At 39.6% G+C, this 20,020-nt stretch overlaps 1 protein-coding gene across 1 annotated transcript in view; it reads left to right on the top strand.

Annotated features, from left to right (window-relative positions):
- The window catches only part of LOC101996747 (cytochrome P450 3A9), a 38,894-nt gene that overhangs the window by 8,102 nt on the left and 10,772 nt on the right, over positions 1-20,020 (top strand). The window contains exons 2-10 of the mRNA XM_005367063.1: positions 4,778-4,975; positions 7,982-8,075; positions 9,418-9,470; positions 10,102-10,201; positions 12,827-12,940; positions 13,164-13,252; positions 13,393-13,541; positions 16,086-16,213; positions 17,894-17,960. Coding sequence (XP_005367120.1) covers positions 4,905-4,975; positions 7,982-8,075; positions 9,418-9,470; positions 10,102-10,201; positions 12,827-12,940; positions 13,164-13,252; positions 13,393-13,541; positions 16,086-16,213; positions 17,894-17,960 — 865 coding nt within the window. The 5' untranslated portion in view covers positions 4,778-4,904. The remainder of the gene's footprint in view (positions 1-4,777; positions 4,976-7,981; positions 8,076-9,417; positions 9,471-10,101; positions 10,202-12,826; positions 12,941-13,163; positions 13,253-13,392; positions 13,542-16,085; positions 16,214-17,893; positions 17,961-20,020) is intronic.

The following is a 20,020-nucleotide window of genomic DNA, read 5'->3' as shown; positions in this document are numbered from 1 at the left end:
TCCTTCCTTCCTTCCTTCCTTCCTTTCTTTCTTTCTTTCTTTCTTTCTTTCTTTCTTTCTTTCTTTCTTTCTTTCTTTCTTTCTCTCTTTCTATTTTTGAGACGGGGCTTCTGTCTGTGTAACCCTGGCTATCCTGGAACTCACTTTGTAGACAAGGCTGGCCTCAAACTCACAGAGATCCACCTGCCTCTGCCTCCCAAGTGCTGAAATTAAAGGCGTGAGCCATTACCATCTGGCATAGGCACCACTCTTTATGCGTGGATTTTAGAGGATCAAATTCAGAGCCTCAAACTTATGTGGTGAGTACCGCATACACTGAGTTTTTTCACCTAGCCTGGTTTTACATCTTAAAAGTATAAAAAGGGGGGGGGGAGCAGAGAAAAATGTAGAGCTCAAAAATTTTAAAAAAGTATAAAAAGTGTTTTAGATTTGGGTAAGACATTAAGTTGTCAACAGTTAGGACTCATTAATTTCTTCCTGTTTTGATGTTTTCTGTGCTCTTTGGTTGGGAGGGAAGAAAGGGAGCTTCCACACAGTGTCCCTACACTGCCTTGACTTGATTCCTGGTTTGGCCCTGCCATGATCAGAATGAGTATTAGTTCTAGAAGACACATGCGCTGTGGGGGGGAATCCCAGGCCTCCTGTGGCGAGAGCTGGAAACTGGATTCCAGTTTTCTGCAAGAACAGCAAACAGGCCCAGGGTGGTGGCCCATGTCTTTCATCCTAGCATTAGGGAGGTAGACTTGGATGTATTTCTGTGAATTCGAAGCTAGCTTGCTGGTCTGCATAGTGAGGTTGGGGCCAGCCTGGGCTACATAGTGAAATCATGTCTAAAATAAATAAATAAATAAAACCAAACCACCAAAACCAAACAACAAAAAGCAATTGCTCTTACCCACTCAACTATCTCTCCATTCTGTTTGCCTTTATGTTTTGAACCAGTGTCTTTCACTCAGTTAGAGACTTACTGATTAGGTTAGGCTGATGGACCAGTGATCCTCAGAGATATGCCTGTCTTCACCAGGCTAGGGTTACAGGCACACAACTAAATGTAAATTTTTGTGTATGTTCTGAGGATTTGAACTCATATCCTCGTTCTTGCAAGGAAGTTACTTTGTTGACTGAGCTATCTCTCAAGCTCCTTCCTTTTTGGGTAGAGTCTCATGTATCCACGTTGGCTTCAGACTTACTATATAGCAGATGGTGACCTTGAACTCCTGATCCTTTACCTCCCAAGGGATTACAGGTTTGTTCCACAAGGTTATATCATGTACATGGGATCAAATTCAGGGCCTTGGGCATAATAGACAAGGCCTCTATCAATTGAATCATATCCCCAGACCCAACTAGACGAATTAAATCTCCCTCCATATTCACTTAATAGATGATGTTTTTGTGGTCATAGAAGATGGTATGTGGGGTGGGAGAGATGATTCAGCAGTTAAGAGCACTTGTCACTCTTCCAGAGTACCCAGGTTCAGTACTTCCAGCACCCATATGGTGGCTCAAGACTACTGGTGGTTCTAATCCCAGGGGATTGGATGCTAGCTTCTGATTTCCTAGATCATCAGGCATGCTCATCGTGGACATATATACATATGATGTAAAACACTCACACACATGCAATGAAAAAAATCTAAAAAAAATTAAAAATTGCTATTATAAAGCTTCTGACAGTCACTGAAACTCAAGTTTTAACACCTATAAAATATGGATAGCAGTATGACTCTATGTGACATTGCCTAGTGAACTGAAAAAACTGACAGAAATGTATGAGAATTAAGTGGAATTTCAACCCTAGTTCGTCTGTATATATCTCAGGTTTCCATGTGTGGCTTTAATATCCAAGATAGTTTCCATTTCTTTCATAACTTTGTGTACGGCTTTTCCATCCCAGAGATTCCAGAGGTAAGTTGCATGTGCACTTTTATTTAAGCCCCCTTCCTCTACAGAGATATTGCTCTTATGAAAGAGGTGTACCTAGTCCACATGATATTCAGACATTGGATCTTGAGTTGAGTCCGTGGGCTCCATAGCTGTCATTCACATAATATGGTAGGAGACACAACCCTGCCTCAACAGCCTTGTCTGCCAGTCACGTTGGCATCACAGAGGAATTTGGGGAGAAAGGTGAGACCTGTCAAAGCCATGTTTGCCACACTTGGGTTGGCCAGAGCCTTTGTGGGGGTTCTGCCACAGGGCTTAGGACTTGAACACAGTGCTTGGCCTCTAGCTTTCCTGTGAAGTATTGTGGAAGCCTCTGTGCCCCCCACAATGCTCACAATCTACATTTCTATGAATTCAGATGCTGACAAGTTCTGCTAACAGATATAGCAGTTAAAGGGCCAGTTGGACCATAGCTGTGACATCCTGTGAACAGCCTATTGGTTGAATGTGGATAAATACTTGTTTGGATTGTTGTGTAGCAATTTTCTAAGTCATGCCTGGAAGGAAATGCCTGAAAACTCAGGATTCCTAAAATGAATTTGGAAAACACTCAGGAACTTCTAAAGGGAGGCCCATTAAGACTCAGGAAGTAAACGACTCAAAAGACTCAGTTAGTCCCTGAAACTGATCAGATGTACAATCCCTCACCTCTCAAACTTTGTAAGATTGCTGAAGAGACGAGACTCTATGGCCTATTAAGTTGCCTGAAAAATGTACAGAGGGTTGCAGGGTTCAAACAGTTTTTTTTTTTCTTTTTTTCTGAGTCAACATCTATGCTGGGATGGATGGACAGGGTTCAGGTGATTTCTCTGAGTTATCCCTGATCCTATAAGGAACTTCTCACCCCCACTTCTATGAGTAATCCCCGAACCAGTTAGTTTGCCAAATTGGACTTAGTGTAATTGGTTGTTTTTTTTTTTCCATCTGTCTCCAGTTCCTTATCTGGGGTTCATAGCTGTTTGTGTTCATCTTCACAGGAAGAGATTGTGAAATAGCAAGGTGGCTCTGTGTGAGCCCTTTGCCCTAGAGCTCCCAAAGCAATCTTTGACGAGTGAGGTGCAGCCAGTATCTGAAATGTTCTCAAGCAGTTTTCCTACTTTCCTTTTTTATTAGTGTCATAACTGTAAAAAAATATAAGGGAGTTCAGTAAGATCCTCTGATCATATTTCCTCTAAGTACTCACATTTGTTACCCTCCCATGGTCCCCTCTCTATTCCTTTATAACTATTATTTGTCTAGGCCTTTTGTTTGTTAGGGTCCATTGGCGGGACCTGGAGAAATAGGGAAGTGGTTTAGAGCACTTTTTGCTCTTACAGAGGACAGAGGACTGGAGTTTGGTGCCCAGCATCCATGTTAGATGGTTCACAACTGTCTGTAACTCCAGTTCTAGAGGCCAGTGTACTCTTCTGGCCTCTGCAGGTACTCTCACCCATGGGTGTGCATGTGTACCCACCCTAACATGACTGAAAGTAAAACCTAAAAAGATTCTTCATGCAATGTTTGTCTTTCTGAATCTGACTTATTTTGCTTTATGTTGAGATCTCTGGTTCCATCTACCTTCCTGACAATGATAGGATACAGGAGAGGATGTAGAAATAAACTTATACAGCTACACCTGATATAGGAGAAGAGCAGGGAAGGAGGTTCCAGAGGCATCAAGACTGGCATAAGGGAAAACCAATAGTAGAGGAAGGATAGAAATGCCTCTCTCTTAGTAACTGTTCTACTACTGTGAAGAGACACCATGGCCAAGGCAACTTAGTTTCAGAGAGTGAGTTCATGATCATCATGGTGGGGAGCATGGTAGCCATGACACTGGAGCAGAGTTGAGAGTTTACATCCAATCATGGCAATGAGAAGATTGCTAGCTCGGAATGGTGTTGGCTTTAGGAACCTCAAAGCCCACTTCAGTGACAAACCTCCTCCAACAATTCCACATCTTCTATTTCTTCCCAAACAGTTCCACCAGCTGTGGAAGATTTCAAATATATGAGCCTACAGGGGCCACTTTCATTAAAACCATAAAATTATCTCACAATGGACTATGGGCTGCATGCAACAAAACAGCTCTCTCTCTCTCTCTCTCTCTCTCTCTCTCTCTCTCTCTCTCTCTCTCTCTCTCAGTGTGTGTGTGTGTGTGTCTGTCTGTGTGTCTGTCTGTCTCTGTCTCTCTCTCTCTCTCTCACACACATGCACATAGAGAAAGAAAGAGAGAGAGATACTACACCTCCCAAAATAACTCAGAAAGCACTATGTAAGTAGTCTATATGGGTGTGGGAGACTCTCATGCCTTTGAGATTTTGGCCCTTTCCAGTTTTTTGCACCATTTCCCTGGGAGAATAAATTACCCTTACCAAGCCAAAGGGAGCGAGTCTGTAAGGAGGCTTCTGCCCATGGGCTCTGCTTTCGTTTCTGCCTCCAGATTTATGCCTTGTATTTCTGCCCTGACATCCCTTCATTATGGACTATACGTTGAAATACGAAATAAACCCTTTTCCCCAGGTTGTTTTTGGTCATAATGTTTTGTTTTTGTTTTTAACCACAACAGAAAGCAACCATGGACAGAACTGCTGGAGGAAAGTTAAAGCCAATGATTTCACTTAAGTTTCTGATAAGTAACCTTTGCCCTAAGTGACAATAAAATCACCGTTTGCATTTTTTTCTGGTTAATGTTTCATGGCAAATGAGCTCAAAGCTGAAAGTGGGTACATTCATGGCATGATGCCAACTGCAAAGTTAGAGAGTGCGCCTGACTCTTGGAATTGTGGGTGGGGCACAGTTGTGTTTTCATTGACTGCAAACTCAACCCCACCCCTTTCCCATACTTAAGCACTGCAGGCTCTCCTTTCGAGTCACAGCAGAGCAGGAAAGGACGCTCATCAGGCTCAGTCCTGCAAGGTGGAGCACAAACAGCTGAGAATAAAGCACAAAAGAGAGACTTGATTAAAGAAGCAGCAATGGACCTGATCCCAAACTTCTCCATGGAAACCTGGATGCTCCTGGCTACCAGCCTGGTGCTCCTCTACCTGTGAGTAAACTGCCCAGGCTTCTCGCCTCAGTGATCAGGAGTTGGGAAGATGAATTGGATAATTCTTTCCTCTCCTTGTTTTTCTCCAAAGAGAAAATGAAGGGAATGTTGTTTGAGTGTGCCATGCTACAAAGACCTAAGGTGTTGCTGTTGGTCTTAAGCAAATCCTTCTAAGGGGATAAAAGCACGTTACTCTTCTACTCCGCTCCATTTTCTGTAGATAGGAGGATTGAGAGACATCAGTTAGACGTGGGTATACTCTGATTGGGGCTCAGGTTTCCCCCAGATTAACCAACCAGAGCTCAGCAGACGTGGATGACACATAATTGGTCCCTGTGTATTTTGGGAGGTCTCTTCTGCAAGATCTCAGGATTGTGGGGATAGGAGGAGCTTTTTTCCATCTTCACCTGTGTCCTCTGATGTCGGAGATGTATAGTGCTGTCCCATGTGCACAGGGCTCTTTTCTATTCCCTTCTCTCCCCTCTAGGACTGTTTATAGCTACGGCCATATGGTAGGCTGAGATTATTCCTTGTTTTGCTAGCCTTCCCTGGAGCTCTCTGTCTTCCCCAAACTCAGTCTTGCTACCTATAGTATCATGAGCTATTTGCTTCTAAGTAATGAGTCTTTAAAAAAAATTACATTAGGTCATTTTATTTTATATTAGTGTTTAGCCTGCATGTATGTATGTGCATATACATGTGTATTTGTTGCCCAAGGAGGTTGGAAGAGGACATCTTATCCCTCATAACTGGAGTTACATACAGATATCTGGCTGTGAGCCACTATATAAATTCTGGAATTGAACCCAGGTCCTCAACAAGAGCAACAAGTGTTCTGAACCACTAAGCATCTCTCTAGTACTATTAAACGATGAATCTTTAGAGTAAAGGAGACCTGACTTTGGTTCTTTCCCTTCACCATTCCCCTACAAGTTCATAGCATCAGCATAAGGAGTTACTCCTTCCTGGCTATGAGATTTACTGGTCTTCTAAAATATCGAACACTCTGAAACAAATGGAATGTTAAATATTTTCCCTTTAAGTGCTTCTGGGAGCTTCAGTAAGAACATCCATCTCAGAATTTCCTTCCAATGAAGGGATTCCTGTGAGGACAGGAGAGAGGTTACCCTGAGTTCCAGAACTCAAAGCATATGTGGCCACCACCCCCAGCTCATTCTACTGCAATTGTTCTCAGACTGTGGGTCGTGACCTCCTTTAGGTCAAATGAATGTTTATCAGGGATCGAATATCAGTTATCCAGTTTATCTGATATTTACATTATAATTTATAACCATAGCAAAATTATGGTTATGAAGTAGCGACGAAATAATGTTATGGTTGTCGGGTCACCATCTCATGAGGAACTGTATTAAAGGATCACTTTATTAGGAAGATGAGAACCACCGTATTGTCTCTCTTCTCTCTCTCTCTCTCTCTCTCTCCCTCTCTCTGTCTCTCTCTCTTTCCTTTGTCTCTCTCTGCCTATGAGTCTGCGGGTAGTAGATGCTCCCTCACATCTAACTTCTGTCATCATTTTCTACGAAGGAAAGGTAGAAACTCATAGTGATGTGAACATGAAAAATTCAGAGATAGCTTCACTTTAAAGGTAGCTATTCTGTAAAGAAATAGGCATTTAAAGTATTGTGACAACATCTTTTCCATCTGATGGTATTTTGCAATTAACTTAAAATTTTCATTTCCTTCTGTTCAGCTGTAGCATTTCTTTGAGGTAATCCTAGCACCTTCCTTCAAAGAGTTAAAGTGGGACTGTTACTTTCAATATTTGTGAGAACTGATGTATTTACAGCGACTTCATTTGTTCACAATAGTGTCAGGAACAGGAGCCTAATGCATAAAAACATGGCACAGATTGCAATTTGCTTTGAAATAAACTTGCTTATCAGGTTTTTTAAAAAAATCATCAGTGTTTGATATACCTGTCTGTCCAGTCATGCAAATATCTTAGTGTAGGCGGAGAAGGAAGAGGATGAGCCCGTGATGAAATGAAATACCTTCAGGTATTAGTTAGGAGGAAGTGGGGAATATGCCTCTTCTCTTAAGAGAGAACTCTCAAATACACTTGCGGGGTGTGGCTCTTACTGAAGATCGCTAGAAGGATAGTTGATTAGCATCTAATCAATTTTCTAAATAAAAACAAGTGAGAAAAATGATACATAAGAACTCAGCTTGGATTTCACATGAACATTCAAACTCAATTTTCCAAACATTTATTAATGATTAATAATAAACTTTAGGATTTTTTTTTCATTTTTTTTCTTTTTTATTATTATTGAAAAAAAATTTCTGCCTCCTCCCTGCCTCCTATTTCCCTCCTCCTCCCCCACTCCTCTCCCCCTCCCCCAACTCCTCTCCCCCTCCCTCTCTAGTCCAAAGAGCAGTCAGGGTTCCCTGCCCTGTGGGAAGTCCAAGGTCCTCCCCCCTCCATCCAGGTCTAGGAAGGTGAGCATCCAAACAGGCTAGGCTCCCACAAAGCCAGTACATGCAGTAGGCTCAAAACCCAGTACCATTGTCCTTGGCTTCTCATCATCCCTCATTGTTTGCCGTGTTCAGAGAGTCTGGTTTTATCCCATGCTTTTTCAGTCCTAGTCCAGCTGGCCTTGGTGAGCTCCCAATAGATCAGCCCCACTGTCTCAGTGGGTGGGTGCACCCCTCGTGGTCCTGACTTCCTTGTTCATGTTCTCCCTCCTTCTGTTCCTCATTTGGACCTTGGTAGCTCAGTCCAGTGCTCCACATTAACTTTAGGATTTAGACCCCCAAAGTTTTACTTACCTTTTATGATAACCTTTGAGGTTTTTGAGAGTCCCACGGAGACCTCTAGAGAAGTGAAGACCAAAAATAATTATTACTGTTGGCGTTTTTGTTGTTATTTGTTGCCTATATGTTGCACCTTCTTTTGAATTTTATAGTGTCTATATCCATGACAGGTGAGCCACTATAACATACAATGGCAATCCCAATGTACTAGTTTTCTCTTTCACTTCATAGATATGGAACTCATTCGCATGGACTTTTTAAAAAGTTGGGAATTCCTGGGCCCAAACCTCTGCCTTTCTTTGGGTCAATTCTTGCATACAGGAAGGTGAGTGTTCATTGGGCTCCCTGTCTTTCCCCTTGTGGTTGCCAAGACTGGCTTAGTTCCATCAATAAAAAGATAAAATCTTGAGTAGAACTGAGGATACATTTAAAAAATCACGTTTAGCTTCCATCTGAAGCAAGATCAGCTTCTCAAAGGCCTTGATGTTAGTCTTTGGAGAATCTGGTTTGGCGCAGTTGATCAACTCAGACCTCTGTCATATCAGCACTCATGGTATATATCCAAAGGATGCTCAATCGTACCACAAGGGCATGCTGAGGTCTTGATGTTCAGACTTGTGATCCTTGAAAGGAAATGTTCTTTTTTTCCCCAGTGTAGATTCTAGCAAGGGAAAGTCATGGTTCTGGAACTTTTATTGGCATAAACAAAATATAAGTGAAACTTAGCAGAGGTTTTCTTTTTAAGTTTTAGAGACTCAGAGCAAGTATTTAATCACCAATGTTATGTGTGGAGGAGAAAATATTTTCCTTTGTTGTGTTCTGTATAGAGGAGGCAACTCCCTATTTTCTTATGTTTCCAGGGAGCCATAAAGGCAAATTCTCTCAGCTACTTTTAAAACATTTTTATGTGTATGAGTATTTTATGTGCTTATAAGTGTGTGTGTATGAGTGCTGGATGCCCACAAAGGAGTCTCCCTAGAGCTAAAATTACTGACTTTAGCTGCCATGTGGGTGCTAGGAACTGAACTCTGGTCCTCTGATACAGCAGGTAATGCTCTTAACCACTGTGCCATCTCTTCAGTCACCCTTTTGCCTTCCTTATTCACTTGCTTTCTCACTCAGTAACTTGCCTGACATTAAAAACTCTAAATTAAAAGAGGCTCCTGACTTCTTCAGTGTCATGATTCTATTAGTCTTCTAAGGAAGTGGTCATAAAATAAATAAAAACGATGCTGAATAAGGAGTTCATTGGATCTCATTGACATTCCTTTAGTTTCCATTTCTTCATTGTGTCTATGGAAGGAACAATTCAGAGAGTTTGAGAATTTTCCTGACAGCATGTAGAGAAGCAAAGTCTTTATAAACATGTTATTATTCATAGTTAATAACCCCAAGCATGTACAATGGGGTTAACAATTATTCATAACCAAGGCTGAGTTTTTGTACATTTGCAAAGTTGGGAGATAATGTGGGAATCTTTAATATCCCTATTTCAAATACCTCTAGCATTTAATTCCTTTCCACTCAGAAAGCTGTGAATAAGAACGTCCCTCTCAGTGCTACTGAGGGATAGTAAGCCTGATTTTGTAAGATTGGAATCATTTGTATCCCAACGAAAGGTAAGGACAGTGTATTTAACATAGTTATGGATTTTTTTCTCTTTCCAGGGTTTCTGGGAATTTGACATACAATGTCATAAAAAATATGGGAAAATGTGGGGGTAAGTATTCTGTCAATTTCCACAGGGAAGATGTGAAATGTTGACAAAAACCCACAGGATCTTGAGTGTTAGCTATTTATTATGAAGATTTTGGGGAGATTTTTCTACCAAACGTTTCATATGTCTCACATACTGAATTTGGCTGAGAAAGTTGCATAATTTGACTTTTCTCCAGGACTTGCTGGTTCAGGGAATGGTTCACCTGAGTTTCAATCCAATGTCTGAATAATCCACTATTTTGTACTTAAATTACTCACTTTCAGTTTTCCATTCACTTAATATCATTTTTGGTAATCTGATATTTTGATCATGCAAAATTATAAAAAATAGTATGTGGGCAATATTCATCCAGGCTTAGCAAATGTTCTAATTTAGTTTTGATTATGGCTTCTTTGTGGAGCTATTTTGCATTTGTTTCTTTCCTGAATGAGCTACATTATACTTCATTTCATGAGACACCAGTGACCCATGGTCAGAATCCCTGACTTGCAGCAGGTTCTCATGTGGCAGCATGTTGTATAACTAGGATGTTAGTTATATAACATTTTGATCAGATTCTGGGTTCCTGGGCGTGCTTCCAACTATCAAGTCCAGATGATTGGGTTTAATCTTCTTTGCTTTGCCAATGCAGGTTTTATGAGGGCCGAAACCCTCTTTTGGCTATCACGGATCCAGACATGATCAAAACAGTGCTGGTGAAGGAATGTTATTCTACCTTCACAAATCGGCGGGTAGGCATTTATTTAAAATATTGTAATCTCTATTTGTTTATATAGTAAGGTCTTTTTGATGCGTGAATTATATGCACACATGTGCCTACACACACCCTACACACATATGGAAGTTGGAGAGGACATTGCGTGTTCTGTTCTTTCCTCCTTATTCCCTTTAGATAGGGTCTCTCATTGAACCTGGAGCTAGGCTGTCAGTCAGCAAGCACTGTTTCTGCTCCTCACAGAGCTAGGGTTAAAGTTGCATGGGGTCATATCCAGCTTTTTAAGTATTTGTTTGATATTCAAAGTCAGATCCTTATGTTTACACAGCAAGTACTCTTCCTACTAAGCCATCTCTCCAGTGCCCCATTTATATTTTAGTAATTATTTTTTTTTTTGAGACAGGGTTTTTCTGTGTAACTGCTCTGGCTTTCTGGAACTTGCTTTGTAGACCAGGCTGGCATCAGACTCACAGAAATCTGCCTACCCCTGTCTCCCAAGAACTGGGATTAAAGGCATGCACCACCACAGCCTGTCAATACTTTAGTTTTTATCATGAAATAATTATAATTTCATAGGACATTGGGTCAAATGTCTAACTGTGGTCCATTTGTTCTTCATGTTGTTTGTCTCAATGTTTTACATAACTGTAAATTTAGTAGGTTTCTGTGACAGAAAATTTGTATAACCTATATATTTTATTTAGTAGCAATTTTACACATCCTTATTTTGTAGTGTGTGTGCATACAGGCATGTAACTTTATGCATATATAGTTGTGCACCTCTGTATAACCAGTAGAAAAGATGCAGAATTTTTCGTTTGCTGCAAGGTTTTCATATCCTAGTCTATAGAGTTGCCACACAGAACTTGTATTTTCTTCTTAGTTGGAAAGCATTTAATCTTTAGTTCCTACACCATTGGCATATGTTTATCATACAAAATAGTGGGTTTTCTTGTGACTTTTTAAAATAGTTATTTTATATTTGTTTATGTGTGTGTTTTATGTGTCTCTCTGTGCGTGTGTGCATGTGAACATGTGTGTAGGTGCCCACAGTGGCCAGAAGAGGGTGCAGTGTCCTTCAGAGCCACAGTTACTGGTATTTATGAGTGACCTGATGCATGCTGGGAACCAAACTCCTGTCCTCTGTAAGAGCAGCAAATCTTCTTAAGTTCTGAGCCTTTGGTCCAATCTCTATAATGTTTTGTTATATGTACATAGTTTAAAAATCTATTATTAACATTGATAGGTGATACTAGTTTTTATGAATCTTTCTTCACTTAACATGGTCTTCATTCCATCTATTTTCCTGGAAATGATATAATTTTGCTCCTCTTTATGACGGACTGAAACTCCTTTGTGTGTGTGTGTGTGTGTGTGTGCATGTGTGTGTGTCTAAAGCACAGTACTTTAGTATTTTGAATCTTCTGTTTGTGAGAGTTGTATATATGTGTATGTACAATGTGTGTGCCTGCGTGAACCAGCAGAGGACCCGAGGAAGATGTTAGGTGTCTTACTGACTACCCTGCCTTGTTGGCTACTCTGGCTGGCCAGAGCTACCTGTTTCCATTCCCCTAATACTGGGTTACAGGCACCCATGACCATAGACAACATGCTTTAAAATGTGGCTGCTGCAGATTCAAACCCAGGTCCTCATGCTTTAGCAACAAGGATCTTTCCATCAGAGCCATCTCCCCAGCAGTTGTTTTTATTTTTTGATTTTTATTGAGCTCTACATTTTTTTCTGCTCCCCTCCCTGACTCTCCCCTCCCCTTCAAACCTTCCCCAAGGTTCCCATGATCCCAGTTTACTCAGGAGATCTTGTCTTTTTCTACTTCCCATGTATGTTAGATCTATGTTGTTTTGATCTGTGAATACTTTGTTTCTTTATTCCTTCAAATTTTCACTGTTTTTTTAATGAGCATTTTTATGGCTGTTGTTAGATTTTGTTAGATTTATATGTAAAGTGTTTCATTTTCTTTGGAATTATTGTGAAAATCATTGCGTATTTCATGAGGTTTTGCATTTTCCTTACTTACCTTACTGTGCCTGAGTTTTTGTCATTGACTCATCTGTAAGTTCCAGATGCTTGTTTGTTTATGTCCTCCATGAATTCTTTATCTTAACATTATTTTATTAATAAATAGAAAAGTCTTTTCTTTCTACATAAATTTTATGTTATTTTGTCTTTACTTGCTGTGCTAGCTGGGAGTTCCAGAACAATGGTGAATAGAATATTCAGTGTGCCTTTACTTTTAAAGGTTATAAACTTTAATCTCCCACAGTTGTGCTCACTTTTAGCTGCTGTTCCTAAGTTTTTGTGACTTTCCATACAACACATATGCTTAATATTTTTCCATTGCATTTATTTATTACATATTATTAGTGGAGTTAGGCATGATAAAAATGCATGAAAATTAATACATTGATCAATTCAATCCTACCTTTATTGAACCTCCACCTCTGACAGACCCTCCTTTCTCTCCTCCAGCTTCCTAAAGAGTGAGCCATTTGAAACACACATTTCCTGTACCATTTAATGACATAGTTCTAAATAGTTTGTACATAAGTGATGTTTGTTCCCCACAGCCTTGCAGTTACCCAAAACTCTATAGGATAACATCTCTTTTGCTTTGAATTCTAGACTTTTGGTCCAGTGGGAATTATGAAAAAAGCCATCTCCGTTGCTGAGAATGAAGAATGGAAGAGAATCCGAGCATTGCTGTCTCCAACCTTCACCAGTGGAAAGCTCAAGGAGGTAATGAAATAATAAGGTGGTCATTGTAAATATGAGAAACACATCAGGGGACATGGAAGTTCACAGCCCTTTTCCAATCAGTGACCTCTGGGCTCTGGGCTGAAACTTCCTAAGAATATTCTTTCGTGTTAATGGGACCTTTTGCTTTGTCCTTGGGAAAACTGTGTCTACTAGGAACTGAGCCCCTCATCTCACTATGGATGGTATTTTGTTTTGCATATAGATGCTCCCCATCATTAAGCAGTATGCAGATGTGTTGGTGAAAAACATGAGGAAGAAATCAGAGAATGGGGATCCCATCAGCATGAAAGAGTAAGTACTAGTACAGTAATTTACTCCTACTTCACACCTTATGTATCTTAGGTGGAGTAGGAAGAGGTGTAGCTGTTAATTTCTCTTTCTCTCTCTCTCTCTCTCTCTCTCTCTCTCTCTCTCTCTCTCTCTCTCTCCAGCATCTTTGGGGCCTACAGCATGGATGTGATCACTTCCACATCGTTTGGAGTGAATGTTGATTCCCTCAACAATCCTCAGGACCCTTTTGTGGAAAAAATCAAGAAGCTCTTAAAATTTGATGTCTTCGATCCATTGATCCTCACAGTGAGTACGTGACCTAATGTTTCATTCTTTCTGTTTTTTTGTAACAGTGTAGTAAAATATAATCCCCATATGTTGTAAGTATCTCACTTAATTAGGCCAAAAGATGGTTTCCAATATATTTAAAATATTTTCAGCTATCAATATTGTCATCTGTGGAATCTTTTTGCCATCCCAGAAACTCTGTACTTTTAATGATTACTCCTTATCTACCTCAGGCATAAGCAAAAAGCAATCTATTTTCTAACTGCTCAGATTTGCATATTCTTAAACACTTCATATGATTAGAAGAGTATAATGTCACCTTTTGTGTCTGGCTTTCAAATTGGTATATTTTAAAAATGTTATATCTTGAAGTATGCATCATTATTGCATTTCTTCTATGACAGAATCATATTCTACTGTATGGACATGCATGCCACGTTTTGTTTGTGACTGATGGACATTTGGAATGTTTTGACTTTTTGGCTGTTGTAAATAGTGCTGCAATGAAGTTTGTGTTTCAGCACACATTTTGGTTGTTTTTGGATGTCTACCCAAGGGTGCCCAGTTATATAGTAATGTCTAACATAATGCACTGAACTAATTAAAGATTTGTCTAATCACAGAAGGGAATTGGCTTTTCTCAAATGTTTTGCATTTATTCATCTGTTTTGCTCATTTTCACTAGCATTGCTATGCTCAATTATACAGCAGAGAATTCTCGAGATGAATCCTACCTAGTTAGGGTGATAAAATTCTTATAGTCACTTGATTCAGTATACTAACATTGTGCTGAAAAACTTCCAACCACATTTACAAGTGATATTAGTTTTTAGTTCTTTTCCTGTGAAATATTTGTCTGGTCTTAGTATTAGGACACTGTTCTTCTTAAGGAGAATTTTGGAGATGTTTTCACATCCTTTCTGTATTTTGAAAGTGTTCAGGAAGAAATGGCATATGCTTTCCTTAATATCTATTAAAACTCAGCATCACAAAGTTCTGATTTTAGGATTTTCCTGTGGCTAGAAATTTAAAAAAATCAGGAGCACTTTTAATTCTGTACATATGGTAAGGTAGGAGGAGATAAAGATTAAGTATGATCCTGGAACACGTTTATATGATAATCTTCTTTTTACCATAGTTCTCCATTTTCTTTAGACTGTGAGGAAAACTATGGGTCTCTTTGTATTTTATTTGCAACAAATAACCTTGCATTACGTCAGAGGTATATTATGCATGGTATGCAGTTTTTTCTGAGTTAGTTTCTATAATTTGTGTATTTCTAAGAATTTGTATATTCCAGTAAGTTGTGTAATTGCAGCTATTGTCTTAGTTCTCCAACCATTAATAGGATTCATTTTTATGCCCTTGTGCTTTTCATGACATTTTTTGGTTCCCACTTCACTGTGAATGCTAGTAATCTAAGCCATCACTCTAATTCCAGAACAATCCCAGCTAATGTTTTGCAAACTCTGAAGATATTTTCAAAGAAGCATCTTTTGTTTTCATTGATTTCCTCCATTTTTTTTTTTTTGGTTTTTTCGAGACAGGGTTTCTCTGTGGCTTTGGAGCCTGTCCTGGAACTAGCTCTTGTAGACCAGGCTGGTCTCGAACTCACAGAGATCCGCCTGCCTCTGCCTCCCGAGTGCTGGGATTAAAGGCGTGCGCCACCACCGCCCGGCCTCCTCCATGTTTTTTTTTTTTATTTCATTAGTTTGCATTTTGGTCAATAGAATCCACACTCTCTCTGCCTAAAGTGTGTTTTCTCTTCTCTTTTAGTGGGACATGCTATAAAGCATGAGATCAGGGTTTCCTCAATACCCATAAACTCCCTTTTGCTTATTATTTTGTCTCCATTTTATAAAGCTTACTTTGTTTTTGCGGTTTTGGTTAATGTTATTATTATTGTTATTTATGTGTGTGTGTATTCATGGGTGGGCAGGTAGGTGCACTTGCGTATATGGGTATACATAAGTGTGCAGAGATAAGAGGAAAACCTCAGGCATCTGCTACCTTTTGTTTAAGGCAGTCTCTCACACTAGCCTGGAGTGTCACCAAGTAGTTAGGTGAACTTGCCCATGGTTAGCTAGCCATTAAGCTCCCAGGAATTCATTTCTCCACCTCTCACACTGCGATTGCTGAGCCACTGCTCTTGGCTTTTAATATGGGAACCAAACATAGGTCCTCACATTTATTTGCAAGGCAAATACATTACCCACTGAGCCATCTTTTCAGCCTTGGAAGTTCTTTCTCGAGCACTTTGATTAATTGTAGCACTGGACTGAACCCTGATCAATCCAAGAAGACCTTAGTCCAACATATCAAGGGGTAAGAGGTCAAGGAATTTAACCCTAACACTGTGAGTCAAGATCCATTGATATCACTTCTTTGTTGGTGGTCATACATACATTGACATGCCCTTTTCCAGGCAGTGGCCTGAAACCTGACCAAGAGACAGAGTCTCAATTGAGATCCTGATAAATTTTACTGTTCTGAGTATCAGAAAAATGCAATAATTCTAGGTCAAATTTGTCTTTTCACCACAGTTTCTCTTTTCTTTCTCGTCTAGCACTCTTTCCATTCCTTGTCCCAATACTTGATGGATTAGGTTTCTGCCTGTTTCCAAAAGATGTCATAAGCTTTTTTAAAACTTCTGTGCAACGAATGAAAGAGAATCGCATGCAAGAGAAAGAAAAGGTAATAGCTGCTCACATGAGGACTTTCATTTATTGATAATGTGTTTTCCCTCTCTATAAAAATATGCACATGTGTGTATATATATGTGTGTGTGTGTGTGTGTGTGTGTGTGTGTGTGTGTGTATTTCCTGTGCATCTTTGAAAGTCAGATGGAGGAGTGTAGTTTAGGGACAGGGGATTTTTGACATTTGGAAGAGAATGAAGAGCGTAGTGATTGTGAATAGAGAAATGAAATGAGTTAGGAAAACTGTTTAAAATTAATGATATGCTTGGCAATTAGTTTAGCACAGAATAAATACTTCAAGGCAAAAATTTTACCGCATGCTAGTAAAAAGAGATTCCTTGCTTATGATTTGTGGGGATGTAAATTAGGGGAATTCTGGAAAACTGTATGAATACAACTCAAAAAAAATCAAAGTTTTTTTATTTTTCAGTACTGGGGATAAAACAATGGCCCTTCCATAAGGTCAGCAAACATGCCATTCTTGAACAATGGCTCAAGTTGCCCTGGGTATCTAGCTTAATCTTATTCTAGAATTACACAGCAGAAACAGAACTTATGACTTTGATATTGGATCAGGAGATCCCAACTGGAGCAATTATTATTATTATTATTATTACTATTATTATTATTTTGGTTTTCACTTTCTTCTGGCTCCTGAGTGCTGGGAATAAAGGTGTGGGTCATCACACCCAGACAGGAACAAACATTATTAATGGCTCATTTCTTTGAGGGTTAAGCCTTCAGTGATCTTAGTCCACATCAGAGTAAAAAGTTGGGCAGAAAGTAAAAAATAGATCTCCTATGTGAACCAACCATCTCCTTGTTGGTCTTATAATGACATATGCTTATGTGCTAGACATTTGTACTTCTATGCTTGCTGAAGCCATTCAAAAAAATCCAAAAACTATAGAGGAATGGACTTTGAAACTTCTCATCATTAATGAGTAATGGATATTGAAAAAAATATGCTTAACCTTATTTAAACAACATTCAATATATGCGTGCATCAAAATTTCATTTAATTCCATTTCCATGTACAATTTTAATGCATCACTTAATGCAAATTTAGAAAATGAGACAAAATTGCCATTTTTCTTTCCCAAAAGGAAAATTATTCTACTTAAAAATTCTTTCCAGGTCCTTTAATTTCCCAGACCTTATACTGGCAAGAAATCACTTCATTTCCAACCCTATTATTTTACACATTTTCATAAAGGTCATTTCATTCTACCCAGCACAGTTTAGTCCACTTTATTTTTAATTTTTATTTTTTGGGAGCTCAGGCTTGCTTCTCCCAGTCATTGTGCTTCCAAGTTTCCTCGATAAGGACAACAGTCTGAGATTAATATGGGAGGACAGGAGATTGAAGTCCAGAATTTCTTACTGTGTGAGCACACATGCAAATGGAAGGGACCACCTGGACTGTGCAGAAGTCAGACAACTCATGGTTAAAGACGAGAAAGACCAAAGTCATTGGACACACAGCCAGTGTCACTCAGGAAAGCATTCTTTTCTCCAAACCATGTGCATGGACATTTTTGTTTATCGTTGACTTTGGGAACCATAGCCAGACTTCTAGATTTTAGCTAAATATTATTCTCAGAATGGTGACTAGTTCAGCACTTGTGACTCACTCTGACCTCTCAACTTATCTTGAATCTTTCATTTTCTTTCAGCAAAGAGTGGATTTTCTTCAACTGATGATAAACTCCCAGAATTCCAACATCAAGGAGTCTCATAAAGGTAAGCATGGATGTTTCATGTTCATTGATAGGGAACCTCAGAGTGAGTGCTTTGTCCTGGAAATATGCAGTAGGCTTTCAGGTAGACGAATATGCCTCCAAAATTTCGAAGAATTCCAACCCCTCCAAACCCAACCTAATCCAAACCAACCCAACCACAAATGTAGACAGTATATGTAGTAGCCAGAGGAACTTTCTAGAAGTACTGGATTATAACTGTGTTAAAAGCCTGAAGGGCAGCCATAAGCATGTGATTTGGGCCTGGAGGTTACCAGTGGCCTCTGAATCTTGTACCACAGAACAAATACCATCAGGGCCTCGTCTAGATCCACTGAGTCAAAAGCTCTGCCTGGAGATTTGTATCTAGACATCCAGTGAGAGGAACAGCCCCACAGTGGTGATGGTCGTTGGAAACCTGGAATGAATGCTTCCCCAGCTCTTGATTTACAGCCAAGCGTTAATTTCCCATGTAGCTGATAAGGAACGTGTGGAGGAAGCCTTGGGACTAAGCATATATCCCACTACTCTTATTAGCTTTTCAACCTTTGCTGTGGTAGTTGAAGAATGATGGCTTTCTAATTCCATCCTGTCCTATGCAGCTATGAATGATGTTCTGTGTAAGAGAGGGGCAAGCTGTCTGTTTTCTGTTTCATCTTTTCTTTTTCCTCCTTTTGCCCTCCTTTCTGCTCCTCCTTTTTTCCTTCATCCTCCAAAACTCCCCCTCTTCCTTCTCCCCTTCCCTCTTATACTTCTTCCTTCTCTCTCCCTTCTCTTTCTCCTCCTCCTGTTCCTCACCTTCTCCTGCATAATACCATAAATTAATTCTGCTCCCTCACTATCATTACTCATTAGAACATTCAAGTTCATTCAGACATGTGCATTGAGTCAACCTTTCATACGGGCACCTGAGTTCCTTTTTTGAGATCACAACATAATCAAAACACTTATCCCTCCCTTTCTCCAAACCCTTACATGGACCCCTCCATGCGCTCTTTCAACTTCACTCTCTTTTTTCATTAATTGTTATTGAATTAACAGATTTGCATATACATATATGTTCTTAAATATAATCTGCTAAGTCTGTATAATTTTGCATGTATGTATGCTTTTGGGTCTGGCCATTTGACACTGAATAACTGTACTCTTCTCTGGAGGAGACTATTTCTCCCCCTTTCTACATTCATTAGCTGAATACTGTTCTTTGCATAGGGTAGACGCCTCCTGAAATTTCCCCATCCACATTGGCATGTCCTTGTTCAGCTCATGTTTGGACATTCATGTTGCTGAGACTTTATGGGTGTAGTTTCTGACATTACTAGGAGACACAATATCACAGAACATTTCCTGACCTTCTGGCTCTTACATTCTTCTTGCCCCCTCATCTGCAATGCTCCCTGAACCTTATGTATGGGAGTGTTTTAGAGATATATCTACCGGGACTGGGATCCACAGCAGCAGTGACATATATACCTTGGTGTTAACCAGCAGTTCTCTAATTGGACTTAAGACTTGTTCAATAGGGGCTGGAGAGATGGCTCAGTGGTTAAGAGCACTAAGTGCTCTTCCAAAGGTTCTGAGTTGAATTCCCAGCAACCACATGGTGGCTCACAACCTTCTGTAATGAGGTCTGGTGCCCTCTTCTGGCCTGCAGACATACACACAGACAGAATATTGTATACATAATAAATAAATATTTTTTTAAAAAAAGACTTGCTCAACAACAGAGAAACCATGCCTGGTTTCTGACAACCAGCTAAGTACTCAGTGCTCATGAAGTCATGGATCTTAGATGAGAATCTACAGCCACTACTTTGCTATATCATCTCTAACATAATCTCTAACAGTCTGAACACTTGTCCTTATACCCACAGATGAGTGTAGTCTTCATCCCTCATCAAAAAAAAACTTCTCTTTGCAACAGACTGAGTTCTTTCTTATTCTTCTCTAATTTTATGTATTTAAAAAGTAGTTTACAAATTTTAGAGAAATTATAGGCTCTCAGTCAGTTTCAGCTGAATTTATACAGACTTTCATATATTCTTGCTCTCGTACCTGCACAGC

The sequence above is a fragment of the Microtus ochrogaster genome, unplaced genomic scaffold (assembly GCF_000317375.1).
Source record: "Microtus ochrogaster isolate Prairie Vole_2 unplaced genomic scaffold, MicOch1.0 UNK16, whole genome shotgun sequence".
In the NCBI taxonomy this organism is placed as follows: Eukaryota; Metazoa; Chordata; class Mammalia; order Rodentia; family Cricetidae; genus Microtus; species Microtus ochrogaster.
Note: the sequence above shows the minus strand (reverse complement) of the source record. Positions and strands in the feature narration are given on the sequence as shown.